General features: G+C 42.5%; 1 protein-coding gene across 1 annotated transcript; it reads left to right on the top strand.

The window, feature by feature from the left end:
- Window positions 1-14970: 14970 nt before the first annotated feature.
- Window positions 14971-17591, top strand: LOC121541196 (apelin receptor B-like). Its single transcript, XM_041850170.2, has one exon. It carries the CDS (start codon window positions 15157-15159, stop codon window positions 16267-16269), a length of 1113 nt encoding a protein of 370 aa, XP_041706104.1. The 5' UTR covers window positions 14971-15156; the 3' UTR covers window positions 16270-17591.
- Window positions 17592-23743: the final 6152 nt, after the last annotated feature.

The raw sequence follows: 23743 nt of genomic DNA, 5'->3' as shown, positions 1-23743 counted from the left end.
CCATTAAAGAGGAGTGGGACAACATTCCACAGGCCACAATCAACAGCTTGATCAACTCTATGCGAAAGAGATGTGTCACACTGCATGAGGCAAATTATGGTCACACCAGATACTGACTGGTTTTCTGATCCACGCCCCTACCTTTTTTTTAAGGTATCTGTGACCAACAATTTCATATCTGTATTCCCAGGGTTGTGAAATCTATAGATTAGAGCCTAATGAATTTATTTCAATTGAGTGATTTCCTTATATGAATTGTAACTCAGTAAAATCTTTGAAATTGTTGCATGTTGCTTTTACATTTTGTTCAGTGTACTTTTGACAGAAGACCTATAGGCCCTGGTCAAAAGTAGTGCCCTACATAGGGAATAGAATGCCATTTGGGACACAGACTGACTCTCTCTACCCGCCAAGGATTCATATAGACAGAGAGACAGGAGGAGGAGACATTTCTGAAATACAAAAGCATAATTAAAGGGATAGCTCAGGATTTTGGCCTCAGCCAGATTGCTCAAGATTCACTTCGATATTGGACGTCAGTCCATGTCCCGGCATTTAAAACCCGCCACTAGGGGCAACAGTGAGCGCTATTACCATCAAGTAGGCTTGGGTTTTGCTAGGGCGTCGTGGACGGGGATGACGGATGGGCGTAAGCCGTGAGCTCCGGCTCCAAGGGTCGCGTGTCCAATCCCAGTGCTAGACACTCCTTTTTTTAAACTTGTTTTTTTACCCTATGCCAAACATTAAACCTTAACTTAACCATTCGGAAATAATGCAGGAGGAGCCGCATAAAGGTGGAGCCACAGCAGGAGGTGACACCCAGGGTGTCCAAAACACCTCCTAATTTGATGTTTGGAGGAACTTTGAAATTTGACATTTGGAGAAATATGGATAAACGGCAGAATCTGAAGTAAAATTGGTCAAACCGTGAGATCTTGTTGTTTGGCCTAGCTTAGCATGCTAGCTGTACCCGAAGACTTCCAGTTTTTTGCTAAGATAGTTAGCAGTGGCGCACAAAACGACCTCTAACTTCCTTCATATTGGATGCAGATAAATAAATGGTATCCACGAGTTCATCTGACTCGCGGGAAGTAGATAAAGGTCCAAAATCCCGAACTATATATTGTGCATATATAGTGCACTACTTTTGACCAGTTCCCATAGGAAATAGGGTGCCATTTGGGACGCACTCTAGAGGTCTTCATTGGTCTAAAAGACCCGAAATTCCAAGGTCCGACCCGAGACCCAAGCAGGCCTATTTAAGAACCTAAACCAGTTCATTACATATGCAAAAAGTGTTTTGTTTAATTTCTTGATACAGTTTTGTTGGCTAAATTAAGTTCAAACTCTCTTTTTAATTTTGTGCTATATTTAGTTAGAGATACAGTGCCTTCAGAAAGTACTTTTCCCACATTTTGTTGTGTTACAGCCTGAATTTAAAATGGATGAAATTGAGATTTTGTGTCCCAGGCCCACACACAATACTCCATAACGTCAAAGTGGAATTATGTTTTTAGAAATGCTGAAATGTATTGAGTCAATAAGTATTCAACCACTTTGTTATGGCAAGCCTAAATAAGTTCAGGCGTACATTTGCTTAACAAGTCACATAATAATTTGCATAGACTCTGTGTGCAATAATAGTGTTTAACATTATTTTTGATTGACTACCTCATTGCTGTACCATATGCTGCACCATACATCTACAATGGAGTTGCTTACCAAGAAGACAGTGAATGTTCCTGAGTGGCTGAATTACAGTTTTGACTTAAATCTTCTTGAAAATGTATGACAAGACCTTGAAATGGCTGTCTAGCAATGATCAACAACCAATTTGACTTTTGAAAAGAATAATGGACAAATGTTGCACAATCCAGGTGTGGAAAGCTCCTACAGGCTTACCCAGGAAGACTCACAGCTGTAATCACTGCCAAAGGTGCTTCTACAAAGTATTGAATACTTATGTGAATGAGATATTTCTATATTTCCTTTTCAATAGATGTGCTAAAATTTCTAAAGCAAGTTTTCTCTTTGTCATTATAGGTTATTGTGTGTAAAAAATAAATGTAATCCATTTTGAATTCAGGCTGTAACACAACAAAATGTAGAATAAGTCAAGGGGAATGAATACTTTCTGAAGGCACTGTAGGTTAAAAATAGGCCTAAATAAATTAGCCTATTGCTGTCATTGGTTGGATACGCCTACAGTAGGCACTCACCTTTTTTGGTAATTTTAGCAATATAGGTCTAGCCTTTTCAACATTTTTGTAAAGGTTTAAACCAGTTCTTTACATAGGCTATGCAACAAGTGTTTTTTTTTCTCCATTCTGTTGATACATTTGTATTTTACCTCCTTTTTCATCACTGCAACGGGCTCGGGAGAGGCGAAGGTTGAGTCATGCAGCCTCCAAAACTTGCCCCGCAAAACCGCACCAATGTCTCGGAGGAAACACCTTTCAACTGACAACCGCAGTCAGCCTGCAGGTGAGCCAAGTAAAGCCCCCCCGTCCAAACCCAGGCAATTGTGCACCGCCCTATGGGACTCCTGGTCACGGCCGGTTGTGACACAGCCTGGGATCGAACCAGGGTCTGTAGTGACTCCTCAGCAGTGCCTTAGACCACTGCGCCACTCAGGAGGCCGACCCATTTTCTTTGTCCAAATTATGTTAATGTTGTGTTTGCCGTAATATATTTAGAATCACCAGTAGGCCAAAAGGGCTACTCACACTCAAACCATGAAAATGAGGGCAAGATGCAAAACCTAATTTAATGCAGCAATATAATAACCTCTTCATATTTTTCCTATAAACAATGACATAAAGTTAAGAAACTTTTGTGAAGGTTTGGTGCAGTATGGTTATTATTAGGCTTAGCTATGAAGGCCTACGAAGACAGTGCGCACCAGGGTTCCAACTGACAGTTGAACTTGTGGTGAGGAACAATGTTTTAGGCCTACCAGAGTTACTCCTTTAATCTAACAATATAATGCTTATCTTTATAAAAAATATTCTGATTGAACATTTTGGAACTATTATCCTTCTGTATGCCTATTTCTGTATAGCAGTAGCCTATCTGATAAGTAGCCTGTAAAGAAATGCATTTATCGATCAATAATATAATAATACTTTTAGCAAAAATGTTTATTTTCAATTCACAAACTGTAGAAACAATGAGAATATAAAGGTTCAGAACTTTTGTAAAACATCACAGTACAGTTGAAAAAATATATGGCAAATAAAAATCCAATATGGATGGTGTTAAGAGATAGATGGGAGGTGTTGAATGGAGCTGAAGGATGGGACGAATAACAACAACTAATAACAACAAGATAACTAGTGTAAGACATGCTGTGTCCATAATAAGTATATAGGTTATATATTGTGACCTTTTGCAAATTTAGAAAGATATGGCATATAGAAGCATACCAGATGGACATCATGAAAATGATCGGAGGAAGTGCAGGAGTAAAAACAAACAAAATATAATGACTGACTGTGTCCATAAAATGTATATAGTATGTATAAGCATGAAGTAGAGGCCTAAGCATTGTTGTTCACTAGTTTACTCCAATTAGGGAAGGGATGGTGGTGTTGGAAAGTAATAAAGGGAAATATATATATTTTTAAAGGATATGTATGTATGTATATATATATGTATGTATATGCGTATATGTATGTATGTGTATGTATGTGTGTGTATATATATATATATATATATATATATATATATATATATATATATATATATGCAAGAAGAAAAAAAAACATATGGGGGATTGGAAGTGATGCAGACAATTACATTGATGGAAGTTACAATCTATCTGCAATATTAAAGCTGATCTACCCCCTACATAAAAAAAAGAAGAAAAAAAAAGAAATTACAAAACAAGAAGAAAAAAACATACGAAAGGCAATGATATATTAAATATTAAAATCATACAGTGGACGACTATAGGTGTCATGACTTCCTCTGAAGCTGCCTCCTCTCCTTGTTCGGGTAGGCTTCGACGTTCGTCGTCACCGGCCTTCTAGCCACAGCCACTCCATATCTCATCATTCCATTTGTCTTGTCTTGTCAATTACACACACCTGGTTCATATTCCCCTCATTAGTACGTGTTTAAGTGTTCCCTCTGCCCCCTTGTCTTTGTGGGTGATTGTTCATTGTGAGGATTAGTAACTCGGTTGAGCTTAGTATTTTGTATTGCCGGGGTATTTTCCCCGTGTGCATGTTTGTTCCAGTGCGCCTGTTTTGCGCACTGGACTGGTTACGCTGGATTATGGAATAAACTCTGTATACTGTGATTTACTCTCCTGCGCCTGACTCCTTCTAATCACGCATCACAATAGGCCTATGTATGCAATGCCCTGATGCATTTAGCACTCAAATCTCTGACAGCTGAACCATGAGGTGGGCAATTATTGTTTTAGGAAAGTAAAAACCAATAAAACAATAGGCTATAAAGTTTTGAAAATGCTACACACTGAAACTTAAAACATGTTATAGGCAGTTTTTAAGGACACGTAACTGTGGATCATTTGGCCAATATCGCTCATTTATTGTTGGCGCTGGCAGCGCCCAGTCTATTTCTTTCTCTCTCGGATCTGAACGGGTCTCTCGGATCCAAACCGGCACGGGTCTGTTTAGGACTGTTTTTCCACAGGCATTTTCGGAACGGGTCTTACTGTCCTCGGGTCCAATCGGAACGGGTCTCTGTTTTCTTTTTATTCATTTATTAACTACAGTAGATACTCAACTGAAATCTAGGTCATCCTCACTGTCTTATTGAGTCGGCTAAGCAACTATAGAGCTAGGCATTAGACTGAAACTTGTCCATCATATTCTACTCTATTCTATTCTAGATTATTATTCTCTATGCCCCCTGTTGACGGCACATGTGCAGATCAAACACACCGCTGGAACACCGATTAAGCTGTTTACATGTCCTAATAATTTGAAAGATTGCTCAGAAAAACTGTTTTTTTAATCTGCATATGCTTAGTTCGATTTTGACCTTACGCCTATTAAGATAAGCAGAGTGTTTACATAACTATTGCCATACTCGGCCTTACCCAGTCCCCCAAAACAACATCTTATGGTAACCAAACAAAGATAATCTCCTGAAGCACTGGTCCACATCCTGTGCCAGACAAGAAGTCCATATTTAACCTTTGACCCTGCTGCGGCCATTACATTTTACATTTACATTTTAGTCATTTAGCAGACGCTCTTATCCAGAGCGACTTACAGTTAGGGAATACATATATATATATATATTTTTTTTATACTGGCCCCCCGTGGGAATCAAACCCACAACCCTGGCGTTGCAAACACCATGCTCTATCAACTGAGCTACATCCCTGCCGGCCATTCCCTCCCCTACCCTGGACGACGCTGGGCCAATTGTGCGCCGCCCATGAGTCTCCCGGTCGCGGCCGGCTGCGACAGAGCCTGGATTCGAACCAGGATCTCTAGTGGCACAGTTAGCACTGCGATGCAGTGCCTTAGACCACTGCGCCACTCAGGAGTCAGCACTAACAGACCTGTGGGCTAGCTAGGTTGGGATGCTGCTGTGCTGTCCCCATTGTTATAGCTTACTAGCTCTGAATCTCTCTCTCCTCCTACCTCTCGGGTCTAGACTCTCTCTTCTCTCCTGCCTAAGAGACACATTGGCGCCCCACCTTCACATGCTAGTTGCTGTATTCTCAATGTTGACCCTGAGCAGTGAGCTATTTATTTATACCCAATATGAAAACAATGAATAGGCATTTCCCCTCTTGTGCACACATTTGCTCTAAATATTTGTATTACACTTTATAAAGACAACAACCGAGTGAAAGGAAGATGATTTATCTCAACAAGTTGGCCAGCGTCATGAAGTGTGGCCCACAAACAGAGACCGGATACTGGTGCGTCAGCAATGGTTTAAAGCAAAGCTCAAGATAGCTCCTGCTGTTTTGTCTGTCCGAAGGGCAGGAAGTGGGTATGGGGGCAATGAGGTCAGAAAAACACCTTGTGAACCTTATTCTTGGGGTGACAGAGGTGCTGAAACAGAGTGGTTACAGTGGATACACTCTATGAGGGTCTTTTTATGTTGTTTCCTGACATAGAAAGGGGTCTGGATAGCTTTGTCTGTACAACTTTGTCTGTACAACTGAGCCCAAACTGTTTAGGGGTGAACTTTATGCTACTAGGTTGTGGTGTATTGTCAAATGCAGAAATGGCATATCCTTACAAAGTAACAGGTAACAGTTATGTTGGCACTAACTTGTAAAGTTTAGTTTCACATCATTGTAACATACAAAATGCACAATGTCTATACACTGTATGCCTGTATTTATCTAAGTGTTTTTGTGTCTTACTTTTTGTGTCTTATTTTCTCTACTTCCACTTAGGATCACTGAAAGTTCTTGGCTAAACTGTCGCTCCCACCATACCCTCTCTGTTCTCAAGCACGCCATAAGAAAGCTTCAGTATGAGACAAAGAAACTATGCACCCATTGAGAGTGGACTTCCCTTTCCACTCGCATGTCGCTTGTGCACATGGAATGCCATAAAAAGCCAGGGAGGAAATCTTCTAGTAAGGGGACAGACTCTGGGCCCCTTCTCTCCTCTGTGTGTCCCAGGTAGGGTTGCAAAATTCTGGCAACTTTCAATAAATTCCCTGGTTTTCCTGCTCATGATCCCGGGATTCCGGGAATCCTCCAAACAGGATTTTGGGAAAACCAGGGAATTTATTGAAAGTTCCCAGAATTTTGCAACCCTAGTCCCAGGTCCTCTGACGGGGGCTGATAAGGGACATTTAAGTAAACAGAGCGCTGGTTGCATGCTTCCTCCTCAGCAGCTGGGAGCTTCCATCTTTCACCTCATCTAATTGGCAGAGGGAAAGGCCCAATCATGCAGATTTCTAATCACCGGTGCTCTGTCGTCAGGACGATGTAGATTGGAGGTCTGGGTGTGTGTGGTCATCCAGCCGCACATGTGTGTTTGGGATGTTGAGGGGCTTAAATGCACGGCTACTCCTTAAAGTGTATAGGGCACACAAGTAAGTCTTGCTGGAGAAAGCTGAAATGAAAATCCTCATGGTGCAGTACAATGATTTCATACGTTTTTATATATAGAGGAAGCAGAGAAAAAAAAACAGAGTTGAGCCTCAAAAAGCTCATTCAGGATTCTCAGCGCATGGGTCACTGTGGGACAAGGCCAAATCTACGACAGAACATAGCTTTCTGTATAGCTCTCTGTCTGCAGGAAGCAGTTAAGAAAATAAGGAAATTATGCACATTTAATTGTAACTATGCTTTTTCACATTCAACCCTCCAAAGCAGCCTGGATGAACTCAATAGAGAGGCCTGTTATGAGGTCAGTTATTCACATTTGATTAGATGACCTCTCTTTGACTCTCTTGTGGGTTCTTTCCTAACAAGTGAAACAAGACACAGGTCCTGGACAGTTTGTCCAGCAGTGGTCCCAGTCAATCAATCAATCAAATTGTATTTATAAAGCCCTTTTTACATCAGCAGATGTCACAAAGTGCTATACAGAAACCCAGCCTAAAACCCCAAACAGCAAGCAATGCAGATGTAGAAGCATGGTGGCCAGTGCTTAGCAGGCTGGTGTAAATCATCTCAACCCCCTAGTTGAAGGGAGGTGGAGAGGACAGGGGGTTGGACCATAAAGGTGCCCAAATGTGCGCACTCCAACCGGGAAGGGGTGTTCGTTTTGGAGACTGTACACTATATCGATCTAATTTTGACATTGATGGTACTTCACTAGTGTGACTTCAATATTATTTTCCTCAGTGTTTGTTATGTGTTTGTACACTCTATATATAAAGTTATAAAACCGATATGTAATGTCACTGGCTGTAGTAGTGACTGACTGGCTCAGTGTTGGTCAGCTCGCAAATCAATCCCTGCAGAGCCAGCTGTCACAGTAAGTTACAGGGGGGGCAAATGTATGCGGTCTCTGACAGCTTAACACACACTCTCTGTCACACACACACACACATCGTACCAAAACACAAACACAACACACACACACCTGGCCGTATCACCTCCTGCTCATTTGGTGCAAAAAACACAACAGAACCCTGGCTCATAAACACACTTTAACACACATCAAAGGAGCTCTCAGCTGCCATGCAGACATATGTAGACCCTCTGTCTGTATGTGTAACGTGTGTGTGTGCATTTGTACATTTTTGCATTTGTGTGTGAGTGTATGCATGCGTTTGTTTGGTTGTGTGTGGTCTCCATTCTTATCCCTCTCCTTTTCAATATATTAAAGTTTTTTAACTTGTTCACAACTTGCTATGTAGACCAACGAATTATAGATCTTGGGTGAGAACAGGAGATGACATGAGATGAGATGTGGTCAGTAGCAGAACACATGTATAGGAAGCTTCATGGTGTCTTGCCTGTGCGTGGTTTACTACACAAGGCCACACAGGAGAGGATGAGAGCAAAATAAACTGCACACAGTAGCAAAAACAATCAATAAAAAAACAGGTGGGCAATTTAGGGAGAAAACACCAATGGAATGTTGGAAAAACAGAACTAAGCTCACACTGACTGACAAAATGAAAACGTAGAATTCCTTTGCATTTCAGTGAATCTTTCAGGGCTACATGGGTCAACACATTGGGCAACATTGCAATGGACATAGGAAGATTGGAAGTTGTCATTCATGTTAATCATCAGCCTTAGCCATCTGTTTCTTATCTCTGATTTCTGTCAAATTAGCCTATCTGCTCGTTAGTGTTGATAAAGTCTATGGTGCTGGATGGTGGGTGGGTGTGAATGGCATTACGTGTAATATTTTATTTAACTTTAGATTTCACGGCCTTGACCAGCATATCCTCCCAACGCCCCTACAATGCTGCACAAAACACAACCTCAAATATAAATAGAGCCCCATTAGAACAGGGGAAGCTTGCTTTGACTCAACTCACTCTGCTCCTTTCCTGCTCCGAGCTGCCAAATGTCCTGCAAGAGAACTCAGGAGACAGCTCTGAGGAGAGAGAGTGGGTTAGGAGAAAGAGCAGAGGGAGAAATCAATCAATCACATTTATTTATAATCAATCAATCAAATGTATTTATGAAAAGCGAACAGTTTTTTTAATTATATGAGAAAAAAAATCCATTTTATTTGGAACGGCAAGCCAGACAAAATTAAACGGGCCTATTTATATAATGAATATGAATTCGGAGGACAGAAATGATTAAATATTAAAGCATTAGACCTATCACTAAAAGCTTCAGTCATACAAAAGTTATACTTAAATCCGAACTGGTTCTCTAGCAAATTAGTAAGATTGTCTCACCCTATGTTCAAGAATGGCCTTTTTCCCTTTATTCAGATTACAACCACTCACTTTCAGTTATTTGAAAAGGAAATCATCTCCCAAATATCACTATTTCTAAAACAAGCCATAGAAAGATGGTTGCAATTTCAATTTAATCCTCCAGAAACAACAGAACAAATAATGCAACAAGTATTGTGGTTAAACTCAAATATACTAATTGACAAAAAAACTTTTTTTTTCGACAGAATAAAAAAAAAGAAGGTATAATCTTCGTAAATGATATCATCGGTAGGACTGGTGGAGTTATGTCGCACATGCAGCTAACAAAAACATATGGAAATGTCTGCTCTACCCAAAATTACAACCAAATAATTGCAGCCTTACCGCAATAACGGAAGAGGAAAGTGGAAGGGGGAGAAAGTAAGGAACTTGTCTGTCGGCCTTGCATTAAAGAACATCATTGGTTAAGGAAAACTGTGATAAATAAAAAAGTATATCAGTTTCATTTAAGGACCAAAGGATTGACAGCCGTCCCATATAGATTGCAAAATAGTTGGGAAGAGATTTTTGACGTACCGATCCCATGGCATAGTGTTTATGAACTGATACGCAAAACGACACCAGATTCAAAACTTAGAATCTTTCAATTTAAATTATTATATAAAATTCTTGCTACCAATAGAATGTTATTTATATGGGGGATACAATATTCCCAGCTCTGCAGATTTTGCTGCGAAGAGACAGAATCATTAGATCATTTGTTTTGGTACTGTCCATTTGTAGCTTGTTTTTGGACACAGGTCCAGGAATGGGTAAAGGATTGCAATATTTACCTGGAGCTAACCTTGCAGATAGCATTACTGGGTGATCTGAAAAGTCATAGTCAATCGATCAATAACATAATAATACTTTTAGCAAAAATGTTTATTTTCAATTCACAATCTGTAGAAACAATGAGAATAGAAAGGTTCAGAACTTTTATAAGACATCACAGTACAGTTGAAATATATATGGCAAATAGAAATCCTATATGGATGGTGTTAAAATATAGATGGGAGGTGTTGAATGGAATTGAAGGATGGGACTATTAACAACTAACAACAAATAATAACAAGATAACTAATAATGTAAGCATTCTGTGTCCATAATAAGTATATAGGTTGTGGGTTGGGAGCTTTTGTGAAAGAGCACAGTTAGAAAGATATGGCATATAGAAGCAAACCGGATGGATATCATGAAAATGATCAGAGAGGTTGAGAGTAGAAGAAGTTCAGGAGAAAAAACAAACAAAATATAATTATTGTAAAATTGACTGTGTCCATAAAATGTATATAGTAAGTATAAGCTGGAAGTAGAGGCCTAAGCATTGTTGTTTACTAGTTTACTCCAAGTAGGGAAAAGGTGGTGGGGTTGGAAAGTAATAAAGGGGAATATTTATATTTTTTTAAAGGATATGTATGTGTATGTATTTATGTATGTATGTATGTATGTATGTATGTGTGTATGTATGTGTGTGTATGTGTGTATATGTATATGTATATATATATATATATATATATATATATAAACATGGGGGATTGGAAGTGATGCAGACAGTTACAATCTATCTGCAATATTAAGCTGATCTACCTCAAATAATAATCACAGTGGTTGTAGAGGTTGCAACAGGTCAGTACATCAGGAGTAAATGGCACTTGGCTTTTCATAGCCGGGCATTTAGAGGCTGAAATAGCAGGTGTGGTATAGAGAGAGAGTTGAAAACATTCACTGTTATTGTGAAGTGGAAATGTCTAGGAGCAACAACGGCTCAGCCGTGAAGTGGTAGGCCACACAAGCTCACAGAATGGGACCGGCGAGTGCTGAAGCACGTACCGCGTAAAAATAGTCTGTCCTCGGTTGCAACACTCACTACCGAGTTCCCAACGGTCTCTGGAAGCAACGTCAGCACAATAACTGTTTGTCGGGAGCTTCATGAAATGGGTTTCCATGGCCGAGCAGCCGCACATAAGCCTAAGATCACCATGTGCAATGCCAAGCGTTGGCTGGAGTGGTGTAAAGCTCGCCGCCATTGGACTCTGGAGCAGTGGAAAGGCATTCTTTGGAGTGATGAATCACGCTTCACCATCTGGCAGTCCAACGGACGGATCTGGGTTTGGCGGATGCCAGGAGAACGCTACCTGCCCCAATGCATAGTGCCAAATGTAAAGTTTGGTGGAGGAGGAATAATGGTCCGGGGCTGTTTTTCATGGTTCAGGCTATGCTCCTTAGTTCCAGTGAAGGGAAATCTTAACGTTACAGCATACAATTACATTCTAGATGATTCTGTGCTTCCAACTTTGTGGCAACAGTTTGGGGAAGGCCCTTTCCTGTTTCAGCATGACAATGCCCCCGTGCACAAAACGAGGTCCATACAGAAATGGTTTGTGGAGATCGGTGTGGAAGAACTTGACTGACCTGCACAGAGCCCTGACCTCAACCCCATCGAACACCTTTGGGATGAATTGGAACGCCGACTGCGAGGCAGGCCTAATCGCCCAACATCAGTGCCCGACCTCACTAATGCTCTTGTGGCTGAATGGAAGCAAGTCCCCGCAGCAATGTTCCAACATCTAGTGGAAAGCCTTCCCAGAAGAGTAGAGGATGTAATAGCAGCAAAGGGGGACCAACTCCATATTAATGCCCATGATTTTGGAATGAGATGTGGGAATATGTCTGAGCTGATGAGCCCTCACAGACCAAGTCTTCCTGGCTGCCTATATCCAAAAAGTATGCTGCATCTTGGGGTTGTATTTTGGGTAAATTATAATAAATCATATTTTCTTGTTCTTTAGGACTAACATAGGGCTGACCCCACCCTGATAGGGCAGACCCCATCCTGATAGGGTAGACCCCACGCAAGGACATCTAATGGTCAGATAAGAAAACAGTAAGCTAAACATTGACTGTACATAATACAGTATATGTACAACATAGGCCAAGACCCTTTTCGGTCTTATTTCATGCAGATCAACAAATTCCCATTTAAAAGAGAACAGAATATTTACAATGTAATATTTTATGAGATAATTTTCTCCATCAATGTTTATTTGCTAGACCATGATAATTGATCATTTATTAACATTTATTCTGTTAAATATTGTGTTATACACATATAGCACTGCAGTAATAACAGAATATTTCATTTGACACACGATACAAGCAACATGTTTGAACAAGCAGTCCTTTGCAATGGCAAATGTGCATAAAGATGGCAAAATTCTGATATAACATCATTGTTTTAGCACTATCCACACAGAGTTTTTAAACTACGGCGAGCGATACAGTGGGGAAAAAAAGTATTTAGTCAGCCACCAATTGTGCAAGTTCTCCCACTTAAAAAGATGAGAGAGGCCTGTAATTTTCATCACAGGTACACGTCAACTATGACAGACAAATTGAGGAAAAAAAATCCCGAAAATCACATTGTAGGATTTTTAATGAATTTATTTGCAAATTATGGTGGAAAATAAGTATTTGGTCACCTACAAACAAGCAAGATTTCTGGCTCTCACAGACCTGTAACTTCTTCTTTAAGAGGCTCCTCTGTCCTCCACTCGTTATCTGTATTAATGGCACCTGTTTGAACTTGTTATCAGTATAAAAGACACCTGTCCACAACCTCAAACAGTCACACTCCAAACTCCACTATGGCCAAGACCAAAGAGCTGTCAAAGGACACTAGAAACAAAATTGTAGACCTGCACCAGGCTGGGAAGACTGAATCTGCAATAGGTAAGCAGCTTGGTTTGAAGAAATCAACTGTGGGAGCAATTATTAGGAAATGGAAGACATACAAGACCACTGATAATCTCCCTCGATCTGGGGCTCCACGCAAGATCTCACCCCGTGGGGTCAAAATGATCACAAGAACGGTGAGCATAAATCCCAGAACCACACGGGGGGACCTAGTGAATGACCTGCTGAGAGCTGGGACCAAAGTAACAAAGCCTACCATCAGTAACACACTATGCCGCCAGGGACTCAAATCCTGCAGTGCTAGACGTGTCCCCCTGCTTAAGCCAGTACATGTCCAGGCCCATCTGAAGTTTGCTAGAGTGCATTTGGATGATCCACAAGAGGATTGGGAGAATGTCATATGGTCAGATGAAACCAAAATAGAACTTTTTGGTAAAAACTCAACTCGTCGTGTTTGGAGGACAAAGAATGCTGAGTTGCATCCAAAGAACACCATACCTACTGTGAAGCATGGGGGTGGAAACATCATGCTTTGGGGCTGTTTTTCTGCAAAGGGACCAGGACGACTGATCCGTGTAAAGGAAAGAATGAATGGGGCCATGTATCGTGAGATTTTGAGTGAAAACCTCCTTCCATCAGCAAGGGCATTAAAGATGAAACGTGGCTGGGTCTTTCAGCATGACAATGATCCCAAACACACCGCCCGGGCAACGAAGGAGTGGCTTCGTAAGAAGAATTTTAAGGTCCTGGAGTGGCCTAGCCAGTCTCCAGATCTCAACCCCATAGAATATCTTTGGAGGGAGTTGAAAGTCTGTGTTGCCCAGCGACAGCCCCAAAACATCATTGCTCTAGAGGAGATCTGCATGGAGGAATGGGCCAAAATACCAGCAACAGTGTGTGAAAACCTTGTGAAGACTTACAGAAAACGTTTGACCTGTGTCATTGCCAACAAAGGGTATATAACAAAGTATTGAGAAACTTTTGTTATTGACCAAATACTTATTTTCCACCATAATTTGCAAATAAATTCATTAAAAATCCTACAATGTGATTTTCGGGATTTTTTTTCTCTCATTTTGTCTGTCATAGTTGACGTGTACCTATGATGAAAATTACAGGCCTCTCTCATCTTTTTAAGTGGGAGAACTTGCACAATTGGTGGCTGACTAAATACTTTTTTTCCCCACTGTATGTTCAATGTGCCAATAAATCAGCATAAACTTTTTCGGTTTTTCTAGTTGCCGGCGGCGTCTTAAAACTAAAATTGGGATCATGTATACTCTGCTAATGACCTTACAAAAAAGACTAACAGAGAGCAATGTACAATACAGCGAACTAGCAAAATTAGGAATTTGTGGTAAGTGCATGGGGGCCACCATCTTTATGCACCTCCACTATTGTGCGATCCTTGACATGGAAATGTATATTCTAATTTGGATGTACAATTGCCAGATTAGCAGTGGTTTCCCTTCAAATGCCGTCACTTTATTATTGTAATTGTCTAATTTTAGACTAGTGGCATGTCCTGGCTTGCCGAGACAGACAAGAAAACGAATGGCGTTAAAATCAATTCAATATTAATTAAATTCTAATTCTTATGAATTCTGAAGGCTGTAAAATGTGTGGCAGATCCACGAGATGCGCTCTCACAAATAGGCTTCATCGTAAAAGTGTGCTTCATGAGAGTTGCAATAGTGTTTCTTACAGTTTCGCTTTTTAATTGAGCCCTGCCTACCAGCTATTGGAGAGTTATCTTCACAAGCGCATGTGAAGGAGTCACGGGGGGAATGGTTGCTGGTAAAAGAGCGAGAGCGTATGGGAAAGGGGCGTTGGGTGTGCTGGGATTAGCCTAGGAGGAGGGACAGAGGGGTGTGTGCAGAACTGCTTTAAAAAGGCAGCCTGCCCGGCACTGTGACACCAGACCTAAAATTGCCCTCAACTGAGCAGGAACTAATTTGAAACTCGTGCTTTTTCTGAACTTCTTGCACACCGATTTGGACTACGTTTCTAATTGCTTCATACATTTGACTGATACATTAGATCTAAATGATTTAAACTGATAAAATAATACAAACTTTGAAAGAAGAAAAGGAAAGGATACTCTGAGAAGAAAGAATGGAGCTGTGGACCACCGAGAGCCCTGACTACTATGACTATGATTATGAAGAGCAGGAGAACAGCACCATGTGTGACTACTCTGAGTGGGAGCCGTCCTACTCGGTCATCCCAGTCCTCTACATGCTCATCTTCATCCTGGGTCTCTCTGGCAACGGCGTGGTCATCTTCACTGTGTGGAGGTCTCAGGCCAAGCGTCGGACAGCAGACATCTACATAGGCAACCTGGCCATGGCTGACCTGACCTTCGTGCTGACTCTGCCCCTCTGGGCAGTGTACACTGCGCTAGGCTACCACTGGCCCTTCGGTGTGGCCCTCTGCAAGATCAGCAGTTACGTGGTGCTGCTCAACATGTACGCCAGCGTCTTCTGCCTCACCGCCATGAGCTTTGACCGCTACCTAGCCATCGTGCACTCTCTGTCCAGCACCCAGCTGTGTACCCGTGGCCACATGCAGTCCTCCCTGACGGCCATCTGGCTCCTCTCTGGCCTGCTGGCCGCCCCCACCCTCATCTTCCGCACCACGAAGTACGACGAGAACAGCGACCGCATCTCCTGTGGCATGGACTTCAGCCTGGTGTTGGGTGGGGACAATCAAACAATCAATCAATCAAATGTATTGAAGCAGCAGGAGTCCATGTGGATCGCATGGCTCAGCATCTCCTCCTCTGTCTTGGGCTTCCTCCTGCCCTTCCTGGCCATGATGGTGTGCTACTGCTTCATCGGCTGCACTGTGACACGTCACTTCAACAGTCTGCGTAAGGAGGACCAGAGGAAGCGGCGTCTGCTGAAAATCATCACCACCCTGGTGCTTGTGTTTGCTGCCTGCTGGATGCCCTTCCACATGCTGAAGAGCGCTGATGCCCTCTCCTACCTGAACCTGGCTCCAAACACCTGTGCTTTCCTCCGCTTCCTCCTGCTGGCCCACCCTTACGCAACCTGCCTAGCCTACGTCAACAGCTGCCTCAATCCCTTCCTGTATGCCTTCTTCGATCTGCGCTTCCGCTCCCAGTGCCTCTGTCTGCTCAACCTGAAGAAGGCCATGCACGCCAGCCCCAATAGCTCCCTGTCCTCCCAGAAGACAGAGGCCCAGTCGCTGGCCACTAAGATGTGATGTTTGTGCTGTGGTCAGGGCACGGGAGAGGGATGCCAGCCAGGGGGAATGGGTCCCCAGCTGCCCTGTCCTGCCTCCACCTTCACCTGAACACTGCAGGTAAATCTAAGACTTCAGAGGTGTATGATATCATTACCTATCCAGTCAGTTCCTGGGGGTGTCATCTTCCGCCTGCCCCATACATGTGGACTGCGGACTGAGTGACTGAGGAAACTGATAGAGTCATTAACATCCTCCAAGCTCACTCTCAGTCATTGGGAAGTTTGTCCAAACCCCTTGAACTGCTTGATACAGGGGACCAAGCTCCATGCCAGGGTGATGCAAACCAGACCTGACATTTTGGACAGAGTTGAATGTATTTCAAAAGGACAAAGCAGCTCATATTGTTCTCCTGGTGTCTTGTGTGGACTTAAGGCAAGCTCTTGGATGGGGGTCCCAAGGCTCTGGTTTTTAACACTGGCGGAATATATTATTCATGCATTTGTACCATGCTGTTCTTGTTTTTATTTTGTAAGCACTTGCTGATTGGAAAGAGGTGAGACCCCATTAGTCTTATCTGCCCCAGTCAGCCAGTCAAAGAAAGTTGTTGCCGCTTGATTAAAGGGTTGGAAGGGGAGACAAGGGCATGGAGAGTGGGGGTTCCAGACGGACAGATGGCAGCTGACAAATGTTGTTGAGGGGGAGAAGAGCTAACTAATAGGTGACTGCTCTGACAGATGAAATTCGTGTGTGTGTGAGTGTGTGTGTTTGTATGTGTGTTTATTGAATTAGGATTGGAGAAGGCATGAATTAACATGTCTTTAGTTGACAAAGATGTGAATACATGCTGTATAATGCTTTTATGTGCATGATTTATAATAAAAAGGTTTCTTTTTAACTAAAATCTTCGTGTCACTCTGTTGCTGGTTATGATGTCATGGAAACACTATTCAGTAGAATGTGCTTTTTCCTGTTAGCACACAGGGTTGAAGGGTGGCAGTCAACCTCCCATTGTGTGCAGTCAGACCATAATCAAAGCTGTCTAAAGGAAATACATGTTTGAGTTCTATTTCCCCCTCCAACTTGTTTATTTCTTTGCTCATTTGCGGCAGAAATTTGCTGAAGACTTGTTGGACATAGAGTATAAACTTACAGAGGACAATCTTCTCAGAGAACTTACATGTTGATTATGTAAACCACTGCAACCATGCTACCACATCTCTCCCTCACTCCCTCAAGTAACATGTAAGCTTTAGTAGCTTATTTGAAAATAAAATATGTAATAAATGGCAATATTGTAGTGTACCATTATCAACTCATTGTTCCATTGTTGGGATGCTTTGCACTGAATCCAGTTCAAGCCAATAACTATAATGTAAATACTGTACGAGTCATTTGCAAACAAGCGCTGTGCGTATGGTGGGTTGTTGACCTGTAAGAGACAATCCCCATGATTAACTGATTTGGCTGTAATTAGCTTTTTCTCAGGATATAATCAGTGACAGTAGGGGGGATAGGAGGAGTGGGCTACTAATCCTGGGTCACTTATAGACACCACACTCCTCCTGTGAGACAATATTTGCCTTTGTTGACAGGATAGATTGGGCTTGGAGGAGCCTGAACCTGATTAAACGGTTAAAGTGTGGCCCTGGAGGCCTGTTATACGTTTTTTCTCTGTCTGTTGTTTATTTCTCATTGTCTCAAATGTACAGACACCAGTAAAACTCTTCCAAATTAGAAAACCTCATCCCTGTCTCTAATCTACAACCCAAACGTGCTCTCTGTCATTATACCACCATGTTGGAATTCCTCGTCATGGAATTCTCTGCATGTTTCAGAAGCCCAACAAATGCAAACACGTTTATTCTGCCTCTTCCTCCTTTGTCTTATAAACTCCAGATCCTCATGCAAGCTAAACTCACCACACAGAACGCAGGCTCACAGACAGATTGAAATCACTGCTACACTATGAACTAATCTCATGTCTGATACAGGTTAGATAATTTATCAGACAGGAGATTTCACCCATCACACAAAGTCCCCATGTCTTCCTCATCAGCAGCTGTCCTGACCTGGTCCACATCAGACACACCAGGCATCGCTCACCATGTAAAAACATGACCCCATCTGCCAACGCCACATGGGTCAAAGAAAAGTGTGAAAGACAATCTGAATAGATTATGCTCTGAAGTTTTCAAGTAATTTGATCATATTGTACAGATTTCACGGCCTGAACCTTGCATATGCTGGGCAACATGGTTTCTCTTTGAGCTAGAGAGGGCATTTAGCCATAGTAACATGAAAAACATTTGTTCGTATGTTCCCTGCACCCCTCTGGTCCCTGTGTGAGATGGCATGGATGGTACGCCGTAGAGTACTTTTCAAAATAGATTACACAAGAGATTTCAAATCAACATTCCTATGTAATAACAGTGTGTGAGATTCAAGTGGGCCTATATTTATGACAGCAGCCGTACCATGGGATTTCCCATTCAAAACCCCTCTCATTTGATTCTCTTAATGGACTTTGCATTGGATGACAAAAAAGTTCACAAAATGACTGTACAGACAGACATCTCAATCGAACAAGGAGAGAAAGACAGAGGCAGAGTTTTTCTTTTCAAAGGGACATTACCTCAAGTGGCTGCGGATCTGAATTCTCTGGAACCCTCTTTCCAATAGCTGAAGGTATGAAGATTCTATGCATGTGCGAGATTTTCAACATATTTTTTTACATAGCTGCTGCTTACTCTGGTGTAGCTCAAATGTTAAATGGCTACCCTACTGTAGACCCACAAAGGTCTTAGTCTTAGGTTCTCGACATAGCTTTGCTGACACTGTAGCAAACAGAATAATTTGAGATTGTGGCACCAGTATGAACAACTGTATTTTTTCTGACAGGCGAGAAAATGAACACTGTACGATGTATATTGTAGCTATTGATCAAGGCATACAGACACAGATCTGCAGTGACACTGGTGTTACTGATCTTTAATCTTTTTTGTTTGCAAGATAAACACATCAACACCCCACTGAGCCATCTTGACAACCAATGTAGCCCCTACCTGGGTAAAGGCAAGCATCAATGGTACTTATACTACTTGAAAACATTTAAAATAGAAGTTTGAGTGGTAAATACAACACCAGCAGTAGAATATAAGACTTTGAATTTCACTCTGCCTTACCTATATCAAGTCACCCATTTCCAATGGAATACAAATGATGGCAAATACACAGTACACACAAGCTGCAAAGGCATCCTCAGACTTAGTAAAATGTCAAACAACATAGAACATTTTCAAACAGCATAGAAATCCTTTCACCTTTAGAAAATAGGCAGGCTATTGAATATACAGTTGAAGTCGGAAGTTACACTTAGGTTACACTTAGGTTGGAGTCATTAAAACTCGTTTCTCAACCACTCCACATATTTCTTGTTAACAAACTATAGTTTTGGCAAGTCGGTTAGGACATCTACTTTGTGCATGACACAAGTAATTTTTACAACAATTGTTTACAGACAGATTATTTAACTTAATACATAATTCACTGTAGACTAAGTAGACTTTGGCTTTAAACAGCTTGGAAAATTCCAGAAAATTATGTCATGGTTTTAGAAGCTTCTGATAGGCTAATTGACATAATTTGAGTCAATTGGAGGTGTACCTGTGGATGTATTTCAAGGCCTACCTTCAAACTCAGTGCCTCTTTGCTTGACATCATGGGAAAATCAAAAGAAATCAGCCAAGACCTCAGAAAGAAAATGGTAGACCTCCACAAGTCTGGTTCATCCTTGGGAGCAATTTCCAAACGCCTGAAGGTACCACGTTCATCTGTACAAACAATAGTACGCCAGTATAAACACCATTGGAGCATGCAGCCGTCATACTGCTCAGGAAGGAGACGCGTTCTGTCTCCTAGAGATGAATGTACTTTGGTGCAAAAAGTGCAAATCAATCCCAGAACAACAGCAAAGATGCTGGAGGAAACAGGTACAAAAGTATCTATATCCACAGTAAAATGAGTCCTATATCGACATAACCTGAAAGGCCGCTCAGCAAGGAAGAAGCCACTGCTCCAAAACCGCCATAAAAAAGCCAGACTACGGTTTGCAACTGCACATGGGGACAAAGATCTTACTTTTTGGAGAAATGTCCTCTGGTCGGATGAAACAAAAATATAACTGTTTGGCAAAATGACCATTGTTATGTTTGGAGGAAAAAGGGGGTTACTTGCAAGCTGAAGAACACAATCCCAACCGTGAAGCACGGGGGTGGCAGCATCATGCTGTGGGGGTGCTTTGCTGCAGGAGGGACTGGTGCACTTCACAAAATAGATGGCATCATGAGGAAGGAAAATTATGTGGATATATTGAAGCAACATCTCAAGACATCAGTCAGGAAGTTAAAGCTTGGTCGCAAATGGGTCATTCTCTCTACTATTATTCTGACATTTCACATTATGAAAATAAAGTGGTGATCCTAACTGACCTAAGACAGGGAATTTTTACTAGGATTAAATGTCAGAAATTGTGAAAAACTTAGTTTAAATGTATTTGGCTAAGGTGTATGTAAACTTCCGACTTCAACTGTACCACAGAATGTCATTAGACTAGGGGAGAGTAGTAGAATTGTAGTGGCCTAGTTATGATCTCCTTTACCCTAATGGCTATCATCAGTGGACATGTGGAAAGTGGAAATGCCCCTGATAGACTGTATGGGAGGTGTTACCACACCCAGGAAAACTCCCATGAATATTTACCAACCACAGCACACTGTGGGTCAAATAAGAGTTCCTTCCTATGTTGACATGTTGTTGTTAGCAGGAGTGTCTTTTTACAATAGTTGTGAATAAGGCTGTGGTTTGCATGTGAGCTGTGAAAACCACCTTGACGTCCTTATGGGCAATAACGGTGAAATTTAAATGGCCCTCTTCAAACCCTTGTTTAGGAGATGAGCCATTTCAGACAAACACCCTTCCCTCACAACAGACCTCCACAACTGCTCTACCTGCTATGAGTGACTCCAGCCAACTTTCACAATGGGGTAATGCTATTAAAACAGGCAAGTCATACATTAAACACATCTCCAGCTGTCCTAAATCAGAGCAAAAGAAACCAGACAAAAACAGATCCATAGGAAGTGTATGCACATTTCTCTTCCATCTGAACAATGGGGAGAAGGTAGCCCAGGCCACAAACCGGACCTGGGGCCAGACCTGGCTGTGCTGTGGCGGGATGGGGAGATTACCCCTGGAGCGTCTTGGAGGACCCCTGCCTTCCTGCTGCCTGCCTTACCCCTCCCCCTCACCACTCACCCCTCCTCCCTCTCTGGAGGGTGATGGACCTCAGTGGACAGGATAGAGTCAGCAGGCCAGGCAGGACAGACAAGAGGCGGCTGGGGCATGGTAAGGGTTCCTGTCCAGGGATATCCTCTCTTTCAGCAGCATCGCTCCGCTTCATCCCCCTGGCCCGAGAGACGCATGCCCCACCTAACCCCATGGGAGTTCAGGGTGTTAGCAGGAACAGCTACGTAACACTGTGATAGGATATGATCAAACCTGGCACATGACCCCACTCTGAGGCAATGGTATGGGGGGGAGGTGATTCAACTCACTCTGCTGAAATAGACTGTCTGTGAGAAACCAAAGAATGCACCCTCACATCTATCACTTTTCAGCACCGTCTCCACAGAGAAGTGAGCATGTGAACCAAACACCTGAAGTGAGCATGTGACCCAATCACCTGAGGTGACAGAGTGGAGCCTTCTCTCTGACATTTCAAAGGCATTCACACAAGAGGGGTATCGTTAAGGGAGTCACGTTGTTTCCGACAGCCATGGGGTTGGAAGGGGGTTGTGACAGGGGGACCGCTCCGGATGAGGAACTGAATTATCCCGAACAGATCCTCCTCTCCAGGGCACAAAGCACCCCTTCATCTCCTTCTCTATCCCCTCCATTGTGAAGGAGCCCTCTCTCTGCACAGAAGCCCTCTCCCTCCCTCAGACCCACCAGAGGGCTAAATGAAGCCCCTGTCATCAGCCCCAGCACAGAGCCAGTTCAGCTGGACTCATTCAAGCCCTATGAGCATAACATTACTGCATCTCAGGGACTGACAGCTACACAGACAGACAGACAGACAGACAGACAGACAGACAGACAGACAGACAGACAGACAGACAGACAGACAGACAGACAGACAGACAGACCTGGAGACAGGTACAAATGTGTGAGGTTTGCTGCGCTTTAGGACAAGAGTTGCCTCTGCTGATTCCATCCTTATTTGATCACAGGGTAAGTTTGTAATACAGAGCACATTTGGAAAGTATTCAGACCCCTTGACTTTTTCCACATTTTGTTACGTTACAGCCTTATTCTAAACTTGATTAAATTACTTTCTTTCCTTATTAATCTACACAGAATACCCCATAATGACAAACAGAAAACTGGTTATGTATAAAAAATTTAAAACAGAAATACCTTATTTACATAACTATTCAGACCCTTTGCTATGAGACTCAAAATTGAGCTCAGGTGCATCCTGTTTCCATAGATCATCCTTGAGATGTTTCTACAACTTGATTGGAGTCCACCTGTGGTAAATTCAATTAATTGGACATGATTTGGAAAGGCACACACCTGTCTATATAAGGTCCCACAGTTGACAGTGCAAAAACCAAGCCATGCGGTTGAAGGAATTGTCCGTAGAGCTCCGAGACAGGATTGTGTCGAGGCACAGATCTGGGGAAGGGTACCACAAAAGATCTACAGCATTGAAGGTCCCCAAGAACACAGTGGTCTCCATCATTATTAAATGGAAGAAGTTTGGAACCAGCAAGACTCTTCCTAGATCTGGCCGCCCGGCCAAACTGAGCAATCGGGGGAGAAGGGCCTTGGTCAGGGAGGTGACCAAGAACCCGATGGTCACTCTGACAGTACTCCAGAGTTCCTCTGTGGAGATGGGAGAACCTTCCAGAAGGACAACCATCTCTGCAGCACTCCACCAATCAAGGCCTTTATGGTAGAGTGGCCAGACGGAAACCACTCCTCAGTAAAACACACATGACAGCCCGCTTGGAGTTTGCCAAAAGGCACCTAAAGACTCTCAGACCATGAGAATCAAGATTCTCTGGTCTGATGAAACCAAGATTGAACTCTATGGCCTGAATGCCAAGCATCACGTCTGGAGGAAACCTTGCACCATCCCTACGGTGAAGCATGGTGGTGGCAGCATCATGCTGTGGGGATGTTTTTCAGCAGCAGTGACTGAGAGACTAGTCAGGATCGAGGGAAAGATGAAAGGAGCAAAGTACAGAGAGATCCTTGATGAAAACCTGCTCCAGAGTGGTCAGGACCTCAGACTGGGGCGAAGGTTTACCTTCCAACAGGACAACGACCCTAAGCACACAGCCAAGAAAATGCAGGAGTGGCTTTGGGACAAGTCTCTGAATGTCCTTGAGTGGCCCAGCCAGAGCTCGGACCTGAACCCGATCTAATA

The sequence above is a fragment of the Coregonus clupeaformis genome, chromosome 27 (genome assembly GCF_020615455.1).
Source record: "Coregonus clupeaformis isolate EN_2021a chromosome 27, ASM2061545v1, whole genome shotgun sequence".
In the NCBI taxonomy this organism is placed as follows: domain Eukaryota; kingdom Metazoa; phylum Chordata; class Actinopteri; order Salmoniformes; family Salmonidae; genus Coregonus; species Coregonus clupeaformis.
Note: the sequence above shows the minus strand (reverse complement) of the source record. Positions and strands in the feature narration are given on the sequence as shown.